This window comes from Eucyclogobius newberryi, unplaced genomic scaffold (genome assembly GCF_026437365.1).
Source record: "Eucyclogobius newberryi isolate DKJ021-1_F unplaced genomic scaffold, fEucNew1.0.hap1 SCAF_2, whole genome shotgun sequence".
NCBI lineage: Eukaryota > Metazoa > Chordata > Actinopteri > Gobiiformes > Gobiidae > Eucyclogobius > Eucyclogobius newberryi.
The window spans coordinates 1,282,465-1,294,332 of NW_027315834.1; the positions used below are offsets into that span (position 1 = coordinate 1,282,465).

At 51.3% G+C, this 11,868-nt stretch overlaps 1 protein-coding gene across 1 annotated transcript; it reads left to right on the forward strand.

Annotated features, from left to right (window-relative positions):
• The first annotated feature begins 558 nt into the window (after positions 1 to 558).
• dnajc25 (DnaJ (Hsp40) homolog, subfamily C, member 25) lies at positions 559 to 6,076 on the forward strand. Its single transcript, XM_072454697.1, has 5 exons — positions 559 to 896; positions 2,184 to 2,336; positions 4,404 to 4,774; positions 4,926 to 5,025; positions 5,629 to 6,076. Exons 1-5 carry the CDS (start codon positions 603 to 605, stop codon positions 5,749 to 5,751), a joined length of 1,041 nt encoding a protein of 346 aa, XP_072310798.1. The 5' UTR covers positions 559 to 602; the 3' UTR covers positions 5,752 to 6,076.
• Positions 6,077 to 11,868: the final 5,792 nt, after the last annotated feature.

The following is an 11,868-nucleotide window of genomic DNA, read 5'->3' on the forward strand; positions in this document are numbered from 1 at the left end:
CCTCCCTCTCTCTCCTCCCTCCCTCTCTCCTCCCTCTCTCCTCCCTCCCTCTCTCTCCTCCCTCCCTCTCTCCTCCCTCTCTCCTCCCTCCCTCTCTCTCCTCCCTCCCTCTCTCCTCCCTCTCTCCTCCCTCTCTCTCCTCCCTCCCTCTCTCCTCCCTCTCTCCTCCCTCTCTCCTCCCTCTCTCCTCCCTCCCTCTCTCCTCCCTCTCTCCTCCCTCTCTCCTCCCTCCCTCTCTCTCCTCCCTCCCTCTCTCCTCCCTCTCTCCTCCCTCTCTCCTCCCTCTCTCTCCTCCCTCCCTCTCTCCTCCCTCTCTCCTCCCTCTCTCCTCCCTCTCTCCTCCCTCCCTCTCTCCTCCCTCTCTCCTCCCTCTCTCCTCCCTCCCTCTCTCCTCCCTCTCTCCTCCTGTGTAGTCGCTCTTTCCTCCAGTAGAGGGCAGTATAACACACAGAGGCTGCACTTCCGGTGGCCGCCGCTCACAGAAGTGACGCTGTGGCGCTCCTCCGGTGCTGACGGTGCTTGTGACGTGTTTCCTCCGTGGTTCCCGGTGGTTTCCGGTTCCTCCTCCTGAGCGCAGCACAGACACCGGTCCGGGCGCAGAGATGGCGGCCCCGGAGCGGCTGACGCGGCGGCTGGTGGTGCTCGCGCTTCTCTTGTGCCTCTGCCCGGTGCGCTCGGTGTACGGGCTCCTGGAGGGCCTCTACTGCGGGACCGAGGTCTGCTACGACGTGCTCGGGGTGACGCGCGACGCCGCCAAAGCCGAGATCGCCCGCGCGTACCGGCAGCTGGCGCGCCGCTTCCACCCGGACCGCTTCAGAGCCGAGCACGGGGCCGGGACCGCGGAGGAGGCGCACGTGCGGTTTCTGCAGATCGCAACCGCCTACGAGACGCTTAAGGTTTGTGCGGGACCGGGGACCGGGGACCGGGCCGTGGGTCAGAGCCGGTGTTGGCTCGTGTGGACGGTGACGCTTACGTGTGACTGTCCACAAAGTAAACAAAGCCTCTGTGTGGCCCGGATGTTCAGATATTGGACTTTCACAGTTGTTTAGGGACATGATAAAAGTTTCAATATGATATTAATATAATATTCATGTGTTTTCAATATTCTCCGTCCATAAAACAGCTGTTAATAAGTGTCACTATTATTATTATCATTATTATGATATAGTATAAGAGCTTTTCTATAAGTTATCTGTTCTTTTTATTAAGTATAAATATTAAATATTAATATTATACGACTTTGTTCATTCAGGGACTGTCAACAAATAACTTTCTCTTCAACAGCTTTAGGGCATTTGACCCAGTGACCCCTAAACCACTTTAGAATATGACTTCAGCCTCAGGGGCGGGGCTGGGCGCGGCGGGGCGCGGCTGGGCTGGGCTGGGCGGGGCTCAGAGACACTGTGATGTACTGTAAAAAATGGGTCAGCACTAGGTCATAGGGAATCGGGACGGAAGTGAATCCAACATGACGGCGACCGTGACAGGGTTAACCCCCCTAACCCTACGCTCAGGGTTAACCCCCCCAACCCTACGCTCAGGGTTAACCCCCCCAACCCTACGCTCAGGGTTAACCCCCCCAACCCTACGCTCAGGGTTAACCCCCCTAACCCTACGCTCAGGGTTAACCCCCCCTAACCCTACGCTCAGGGTTAACCCCCCTAACCCTACGCTCAGGGTTAACCCCCCCAACCCTACGCTCAGGGTTAACCCCCCCAACCCTACGCTCAGGGTTAACCCCCCCTAACCCTACGCTCAGGGTTAACCCCCCTAACCCTACGCTCAGGGTTAACCCCCCCTAACCCTACGCTCAGGATTAACCCCTCGGAGACGAGGGTAAATATTTGCTCACCTGTTCATCTTGAAGTTGAATAGAGTCTGGTTTAAACGGGTTCATGTCGTGCTAAGTGTTAGCGAGCGTCGCTAACTCATATTCTGAGCGCGAGTCGAACCCGAGTCAATGAACTAGTGTAAAAAGGCTTCAAAACGGAAAAATCCACTCATTAATGACTCCTCGTCCCTCCCTCCTCTCCCTCCTCCCCCTCCTCCCTCGTCCCTCTCTCCTCCCTCCTCCCTCTCTCCTCCCTCCTCCCTCCTCCCTCTCTCCTCCCCCTCCTCCCTCTCTCCTCCCCCTCCTTCCTCGTCCCTCCCTCCTCCCCCTCCTCCCTCGTCCCTCCCTCCAGGACGAGGACTCTCGGCGGGACTATGACTACATGCTGGACCACCCTGAGGAGTACTACCAGCATTACTACGCCTACTACAGGCACAGACTGACCCCTAAAGTGGACGTGAGGCTGGTCATCCTGGTCAGCATCTGTTTCATCTCCATGGTCCAGGTGTGTGTGTGTGTGTGTGTGTGTGTGTGTGTGTGTGTGTGTGTGTGTGTGTGTGTGTGTGTGTGTGTGTGTGTGTGTGTGTGTGTGTGTGTGTGTGTGTGTGTGTGTGTGTGTGTGTGTGTGTGTGTGTGTGTGTGTGTGTGTGTGTGTGTGTGTGTGTGTGTGTGTGTGTGTGTGTGTGTGTGTGTGTGTGTGTGTGTGTGTGTGTGTGTGTGTGTGTGTGTGTGTGTGTGTGTGTGTGTGTGTGTGTGTGTGTGTGTGTGTGTGTGTGTGTGTGTGTGTGTGTGTGTGTGTGGTAAGATATTCCTTTATTGTCCCACATGGGGAAATTTCATTGGTGCAACGCAGGTAGATCCAGAAGAACAGATCACTTATAGGAAGTCTGAAAAACACTTTCAGTAGAAGATCTCCTATAAATAAATAAAAACTCCCATAGACAAATAAATAAATACCATTGCACATGAATTTCACAGTAATTGCACATATGACAGAATTGCACATCAGTATTAGGTTAGGTCAGTATTGCGCCGGGATAACGTGACGATCTCCGGGTAAGACGACTGTTCTCCTCAGTTTCATGAGTTCCTCCTTTGTGGAAACGCGGTACGGCGCCGGCCGGGGGGCGGGGCCGGAGCCGGGGGGCGGGGCCGGAGCCGGGGGGCGGGGCCGGAGCCGGGGGGCGGGGCCGGAGCCGGGGGACTCAGAGCCAAAACACATCGCAACGACACGACGAAAACACTCAATCCAGCCGAATAAAGTCAAAACACGTTAATTTAAAGCGATTCCAGTGCGTGTCCCGATCGTTGGTGAAGTTCCTCTTTCATATAAACGTGTATATAAACGTGTACCGACGACACGCCGTACTTTAGCGCGGCCGGAGGGCGCGGGGGGGCTGGTGGGCTCGCTCGGAGCTAGCTCACGTCACAACAACACGACGAACGCAACGAAAAACGCTCAAATCCAGCCGAAAAAAGTCAAAAACAGTTGAATTAAAAAACTATTCCAGCGCGTGTCCCTATCGTACAGAAAAATAGAAAAAATATCCTAACTATATTTACAAAATATAGGAGATAAAGCACAATAAGTGTGAGAAAGAAGAGAGAGCGTTTACACCGGGCTGCCAGCTGTACCAGCGCCTTATGACGTATAGTAGTGTGTATATGTGTGTGTAGTGTGTATAGTGTGTGCGTGTGGTGTGTATATGTGTGTGTATAGTGTGTGCGTGTGGTGTGTATATGTGTGTGTAGTGTGTATAGTGTGTGCATGTGGTGTGTATATGTGTGTGTAGTGTGTAGTATGTGTGTGTAGTGTGTATATGTGTGTGTAGTGTATAGTGTGTGCGTGTGGTGTGTATATGTGTGTGTAGTGTGTAGTATGTGTGTGTAGTGTGTAGTATGTGTGTATAGTGTGTATATGTGTGTGTAGTGTGTATAGTGTGTGCGTGTGGTGTGTATATGTGTGTGTAGTGTGTAGTGTGTGCGTGTGGTGTGTATGTGTGTGTAGTGTGTATAGTGTGTGCGTGTGGTGTGTATATGTGTGTGTAGTGTGTAGTATGTGTGTATAGTGTGTATATGTGTGTGTAGTGTGTATAGTGTGTGCGTGTGGTGTGTATATGTGTGTGTAGTGTGTAGTATGTGTGTATAGTGTGTATATGTGTGTGTAGTGTGTAGTGTGTGCGTGTGGTGTGTATGTGTGTGTAGTGTGTATAGTGTGTGCGTGTGGTGTGTATATGTGTGTGTAGTGTGTAGTATGTGTGTGTAGTGTGTATAGTGTGTATATGTGTGTGTAGTGTGTATAGTGTGTGCGTGTGGTGTGTATATGTGTGTGTAGTGTGTAGTGTGTGCGTGTGGTGTGTATGTGTGTGTAGTGTGTATAGTGTGTGCGTGTAGTGTGTATAGTGTGTGCGTGTGGTGTGTATATGTGTGTGTAGTGTGTATAGTGTGTATATGTGTGTGTAGTGTGTAGTATGTGTGTGTAGTGTGTAGTGTGTATATGTGCGTGTGGTGTGTATATGTGTGTAGTGTGTGTTGTGTGGTGCCCCCTGGTGGTAACGTCTCCTCTCTGCAGTACTACAGCTGGCACAGCAGCTACAACAAAGCCATTAACTACCTGGCGACCGTGCCCAAGTACCGGCTGCAGGCGGCAGAGATCGCCCGGCAGCAGGGTCTCCTCAGCCGCGCCAAAGAGCGGGGCAAGAACCGGCGGAGCAAAGAGGAGGTGCGCGAGCAGGAGGAGGAGGTCATCCGGCACATCATCAAGACCAAGATCGACATCAAGGGCAGTTACGAGAAGCCGCGCGTGTGGGACATCCTGCTGTGTCAGCTGGTGCTGGCGCCGCTCGGCCTGGCCCGCTACCTGGCCTGGTACGGGACCTGGGTGTATCGCTTCAGGCTGCGCGGCCAGGAGTACGGCCCCGACGAGAAGCTCTACCTCATCAGGTACCAGGGGCCGACATGTGGAGAGGGCCTCAAACATGACTATGACCTATGATCCTAACTATGACCCAAAGGAGGCTGAACCCCTTTAGGTCCTGACCTGAAGGAGGCCGGCCTCCTTTAGGTCCTGACCTGCAGCGTCTTGTGTCTTCAGGAGGAACATGAAGATGTCTCAGTCTCAGTTCGACACTCTGGAGGACTGCACTGTGCAGGACTTCCTGCAGAGGGAGCTGTGGATCACACACAACTTCCAGGTGAGTTTGAGCTTCAGAATCATCACTTATGTCTTGTTTTTGTTCCATTTTGCACAAGTTTGACCATTTGTGTCTCTATGTGTGTCTCTGTGTGTCTCTCTGTCTCTATGTGTGTCTCTGTGTCTCTCTCTGTCTCTCTCTGTGTGTCTCTGTGTGTCTCTGTGTCGCTGTGTGTCTCTGTGTCTCTGTGTGTCTCTGTGTGTCTCTGTGTGTCTCTGTGTGTCTCTGTGTGTCTCTGTGTCTCTCTGTGTGTCTCTGTCTCTCTCTGTCTCTCTCTGTCTCTCTCTGTCTCTCTATGTGTGTCTGTGTGTCTCTGTGTCTCTCTCTGTGTGTCTGTGTGTCTCTGTGTGTCTCTGTGTGTCTCTGTGTGTCTCTGTCTCTCTCTGTGTGTCTCTGTGTGTCTCTGTGTCTCTGTGTCGCTGTGTGTCTCTGTGTGTCTCTGTGTGTCTCTGTGTGTCTCTGTCTCTCTCTGTCTCTCTCTGTCTCTCTCTGTGTGTCTGTGTGTCTCTGTGTCTCTCTCTGTCTCTCTCTGTGTGTCTCTGTGTGTCTCTGTGTGTCTCTGTGTGTGTCTGTGTGTCTCTGTGTCTCTGTGTGTCTCTGTAGTTGTATCAGCTTGAGCAGGATGAGGAGATGAAGGTTCGCATGGCGACTGACCCTCGCATGAAGAGGTACCGCCGCTGGATGAGGAACGAGGGCCCGGGACGCCTCACCTTTGCTGATGACTGAGCACTGCCAGGGGCCCGCGGCTCAGGGGCCCGCGGCTCAGGGGCCCGCGGCTCAGGGGCCCGCGGCTCAGGGGCCCGCGGCTCAGGGGCCCGCGGCTCAGGGGCCCGCGGCTCAGGGGCCCGCTTATGGCGCTAAACGACATGCTCTGCTGCTACTCCGGCTGATGCAGACTTGGGCGAGTCAGGTCTGTGTTGTGGCGTCGCTGACACGAGGGTCACACCAGGAGGACGCTCTTCTTCTGTGACGGTGCAGAGGAGGCTCAAAGAACCAGGAGCACATGGACACACACTCCCTCTGCTGTTCAGGGGCTCTTCGGGGCCCCGTGAGGACATGCGAGCAGCGCGGAGGAAATGCTGAATGTCCTATCCATAACTTTGTATAAAATATATTTAAAAAGTCACTTGAATATGTGCTTCTTTTGCCACTTGTCGGGTTCTTTTGGGGCTTTCTTGTCCCGTTTGTCTTCCATCACCGTCTCCCAGCGATGAGGACGGTTATAGTGTCTGGAGAGGGCGTGGCTCTCCTCAGCATGTCGCTAGCGCCCCCAGGGGCCGCTCCATTTGTACTGCAGCCAAAGAAATCTGCCCAGAAAGGTTTCTTTCCCTAGAGCGCAATGTAACGGCTGACGGGGGCCTACGGCTGACGGGGGCCTACGGCTGACGGGGGCCTACGGCTGACGGGACAGGGGCCTACGGCTGACGGGGGCCTTTGGCTGACGGGACAGGGGCCTACGGCTGACGGGACAGGGGCCTACGGCTGCCGGGGGCCTACACCTTTCAGAAATAAGATGATTCCTTGAATGTCCCACAGGGACATGTGGCTGTGGCACTGCAGCAGAAACAGGAAAGGACGGATTATAGGACATGTCCTAAACACAGTCGTAAACAACAACAAACTCTTCTCATATTTTAATAGGAAATGGAGGGAAATCAAATAAAAAGATGATAAAATAGGAAAGTAAAAATAGCTGGCATAAGACTAAATAATACTAATGTTAAATAAACCAAAAAAACACATCAGTGATATGCACATGAATATGACCTTAAATGCTTGTGAGTATGACAGTATTGCACATGGGTATGTCAGTATTGCACATGGGTACGTCAGTATTGCACATGGGTGTGACAGTATTGCACATGGGTATGTCAGTATTGCACATGGGTACGGCAGTATTGCACATGGGTATGTCAGTATTGCACATGGGTACGGCAGTATTGCACATGGGTACGTCAGTATTGCTCATGGGTACGTCAGTATTGCACATGGGTACGGCAGTATTGAACATGGGTACGACAGTATTGCACATGGGTACGGCAGTATTGAACATGGGTACGACAGTATTGCACATGGGTACGGCAGTATTGAACATGGGTACGACAGTATTGCTCATGGGTACGTCAGTATTGCTCATGGGTACGACAGTATTGCTCATGGGTACGACAGTATTGCTCATGGGTACGTCAGTATTGCACATGTGTACGACAGTATATTGCACATGGGTACGGCAGTATTGAACATGGGTACGACAGTATTGCACATGGGTACGGCAGTATTGAACATGGGTACGACAGTATTGCACATGGGTACGGCAGTATTGAACATGGGTACGACAGTATTGCTCATGGGTACGTCAGTATTGCTCATGGGTACGACAGTATTGCTCATGGGTACGACAGCTTAAAGCCAGAAACCACACCCACTTCATCCTGCTGGGAAGAGTCGGGTGGTTTCTCTGCTTCAGCTGCAGTCGTCCACAGCACATTAGACACTCATTCCAGCAGCTGAGCTCAGGAGCCGTTTGCTTCCACGTCCAGTCAATTACATTTATTCTTGTAACGCCCAAAATCACATCAACAGTTTCCTCTGAGGGCGACAGTGAAAAACTAATTAAGCAATGTCCGTGGGGACGAGGGACGATGTCCCAGAGTCCTCTGTCCTTAGACCCTCCTTCTGCAGGAAAAACTACAAAAAACCTCCTTGGGAAAAAGCATAAACCTGGAGGAGTTCCACATGAAGGAGAGAGAGAAAGAGGAGCTGGAACCACTCAGGAGGAGAAGCAGTTCTTCAGGAGGAGAACCATTTCTTCAGGAGGAGAACCATTTCTTCAGGAGGAGAAGCAGTTCTTCAGGAGGAGAAGCAGTTCTTCAGGAGGAGAACCAGCTCCTCAGGAGGAGAACCAGTTCTTCAGGAGGAGAACCATTTCTTCAGGAGGAGAACCAGTTCTTCAGGAGGAGAAGCATTTCTTCAGGAGGAGAAGCAGTTCTTCAGGAGGAGAACCAGCTCCTCAGGAGGAGAACCAGTTCTTCAGGAGGAGAACCATTTCTTCAGGAGGAGAACCATTTCTTCAGGAGGAGAAGCATTTCTTCAGGAGGAGAAGCAGTTCTTCAGGAGGAGAAGCAGTTCTTCAGGAGGAGAAGCAGTTCTTCAGGAGGAGAACCATTTCTTCAGGAGGAGAACCATTTCTTCAGGAGGAGAACCATTTCTTCAGGAGGAGAAGCAGTTCTTCAGGAGGAGAAGCAGTTCTTCAGGAGGAGAACCAGTTCTTCAGGAGGAGAACCAGTTCTTCAGGAGGAGAAGCAGTTCTTCAGGAGGAGAAGCAGTTCTTCAGGAGGAGAAGCAGTTCTTCAGGAGGAGAAGTAGTTCTTCAGGAGGAGAACCAGCTCCTCAGGAGGAGAACCAGTTCTTCAGGAGGAGAACCATTTCTTCAGGAGGAGAACCATTTCTTCAGGAGGAGAAGCAGTTCTTCAGGAGGAGAAGCAGTTCTTCAGGAGGAGAAGCAGTTCTTCAGGAGGAGAACCAGCTCCTCAGGAGGAGAACCAGTTCTTCAGGAGGAGAACCAGTTCTTCAGGAGGAGAACCATTTCTTCAGGAGGAGAACCATTTCTTCAGGAGGAGAAGCATTTCTTCAGGAGGAGAAGCAGTTCTTCAGGAGGAGAAGCAGTTCTTCAGGAGGAGAAGCAGTTCTTCAGGAGGAGAAGCAGTTCTTCAGGAGGAGAAGCAGTTCTTCAGGAGGAGAACCAGCTCCTCAGAAGGAGAACCAGTTCTTCAGGAGGAGAACCATTTCTTCAGGAGGAGAACCAGTTCTTCAGGAGGAGAACCAGTTCTTCAGGAGGAGAACCAGTTCCTCAGGAGGAGAACCAGTTCTTCAGGAGGAGAACCATTTCTTCAGGAGGAGAACCATTTCTTCAGGAGGAGAAGCAGTTCTTCAGGAGGAGAACCATTTCTTCAGGAGGAGAAGCAGTTCTTCAGGAGGAAAAGCAGTTCTTCAGGAGGAGAAGCAGTTCTTCAGGAGGAGAACAAGCTCCTCAGGAGGAGAGGCAGTTCTTCAGGAGGAGAACCATTTCTTCAGGAGGAGAACCATTTCTTCAGGAGGAGAACCATTTCTTCAGGAGGAGAACCATTTCTTTCGGAGGAGAAGCAGTTCTTCAGGAGGAGAAGCAGTTCTTCAGGAGGAGAAGCAGAAGCAGTTCTTCAGGAGGAGAAGTAGTTCTTCAGGAGGAGAACCAGTTCTTCAGGAGGAGAAGCAGTTCTTCAGGAGGAGAACCATTTCTTCAGGAGGAGACCCATTTCATCAGGAGGAGAACCATTTCTTCAGGAGGAGAAGCAGTTCTTCAGGAGGAGAAGCAGTTCTTCAGGAGGAGAAGCAGTTCTTCAGGAGGAGAACCAGCTCCTCAGGAGGAGAACCAGCTCCTCAGGAGGAGAACCATTTCTTCAGGAGGAGAAGCAGTTCTTCAGGAGGAGAAGCAGTTCTTCAGGAGGAGAAGCAGTTCTTCAGGAGGAGAACCATTTTTTCAGGAGGAGAACCATTTCTTCAGGAGGAGAACCATTTCTTCAGGAGGAGAACCATTTCTTCAGGAGGAGAAGCAGTTCTTCAGGAGGAGAAGCAGTTCTTCAGGAGGAGAACCAGCTCCTCAGGAGGAGAACCAGTTCTTCAGGAGGAGAACCATTTCTTCAGGAGGAGAACCAGTTCTTCAGGAGGAGAAGCATTTCTTCAGGAGGAGAAGCAGTTCTTCAGGAGGAGAACCAGCTCCTCAGGAGGAGAACCAGTTCTTCAGGAGGAGAACCATTTCTTCAGGAGGAGAACCATTTCTTCAGGAGGAGAAGCATTTCTTCAGGAGGAGAAGCAGTTCTTCAGGAGGAGAAGCAGTTCTTCAGGAGGAGAAGCAGTTCTTCAGGAGGAGAACCATTTCTTCAGGAGGAGAACCATTTCTTCAGGAGGAGAACCATTTCTTCAGGAGGAGAAGCAGTTCTTCAGGAGGAGAACCAGTTCTTCAGGAGGAGAAGCAGTTCTTCAGGAGGAGAAGCAGTTCTTCAGGAGGAGAAGCAGTTCTTCAGGAGGAGAAGCAGTTCTTCAGGAGGAGAAGTAGTTCTTCAGGAGGAGAACCAGCTCCTCAGGAGGAGAACCAGTTCTTCAGGAGGAGAACCATTTCTTCAGGAGGAGAACCATTTCTTCAGGAGGAGAAGCAGTTCTTCAGGAGGAGAAGCAGTTCTTCAGGAGGAGAAGCAGTTCTTCAGGAGGAGAACCAGCTCCTCAGGAGGAGAACCAGTTCTTCAGGAGGAGAACCAGTTTTTCAGGAGGAGAACCATTTCTTCAGGAGGAGAACCATTTCTTCAGGAGGAGAAGCATTTCTTCAGGAGGAGAAGCAGTTCTTCAGGAGGAGAAGCAGTTCTTCAGGAGGAGAAGCAGTTCTTCAGGAGGAGAAGCAGTTCTTCAGGAGGAGAACCAGCTCCTCAGAAGGAGAACCAGTTCTTCAGGAGGAGAACCATTTCTTCAGGAGGAGAAGCAGTTCTTCAGGAGGAGAACCAGCTCCTCAGGAGGAGAACCAGCTCCTCAGGAGGAGAACCATTTCTTCAGGAGGAGAACCATTTCTTCAGGAGGAGAAGCAGTTCTTCAGGAGGAGAAGCAGTTCTTCAGGAGGAGAACCATTTTTTCAGGAGGAGAACCATTTCTTCAGGAGGAGAACCATTTCTTCAGGAGGAGAAGCAGTTCTTCAGGAGGAGAAGCAGTTCTTCAGGAGGAGAACCAGCTCCTCAGGAGGAGAACCAGTTCTTCAGGAGGAGAACCATTTCTTCAGGAGGAGAACCAGTTCTTCAGGAGGAGAAGCATTTCTTCAGGAGGAGAAGCAGTTCTTCAGGAGGAGAACCAGCTCCTCAGGAGGAGAACCAGTTCTTCAGGAGGAGAACCATTTCTTCAGGAGGAGAAGCATTTCTTCAGGAGGAGAAGCAGTTCTTCAGGAGGAGAAGCAGTTCTTCAGGAGGAGAAGCAGTTCTTCAGGAGGAGAACCATTTTTTCAGGAGGAGAACCATTTCTTCAGGAGGAGAACCATTTCTTCAGGAGGAGAACCATTTCTTCAGGAGGAGAAGCAGTTCTTCAGGAGGAGAAGCAGTTCTTCAGGAGGAGAACCAGCTCCTCAGGAGGAGAACCAGTTCTTCAGGAGGAGAACCATTTCTTCAGGAGGAGAACCAGTTCTTCAGGAGGAGAAGCATTTCTTCAGGAGGAGAAGCAGTTCTTCAGGAGGAGAACCAGCTCCTCAGGAGGAGAACCAGTTCTTCAGGAGGAGAACCATTTCTTCAGGAGGAGAACCATTTCTTCAGGAGGAGAAGCATTTCTTCAGGAGGAGAAGCAGTTCTTCAGGAGGAGAAGCAGTTCTTCAGGAGGAGAAGCAGTTCTTCAGGAGGAGAACCATTTCTTCAGGAGGAGAACCATTTCTTCAGGAGGAGAACCATTTCTTCAGGAGGAGAAGCAGTTCTTCAGGAGGAGAACCAGTTCTTCAGGAGGAGAAGCAGTTCTTCAGGAGGAGAAGCAGTTCTTCAGGAGGAGAAGCAGTTCTTCAGGAGGAGAAGCAGTTCTTCAGGAGGAGAAGTAGTTCTTCAGGAGGAGAACCAGCTCCTCAGGAGGAGAACCAGTTCTTCAGGAGGAGAACCATTTCTTCAGGAGGAGAACCATTTCTTCAGGAGGAGAAGCAGTTCTTCAGGAGGAGAAGCAGTTCTTCAGGAGGAGAAGCAGTTCTTCAGGAGGAGAACCAGCTCCTCAGGAGGAGAACCAGTTCTTCAGGAGGAGAACCAGTTTTTCAGGAGGAGAACCATTTCTTCAGGAGGAGAACCATTTCTTCAGGAG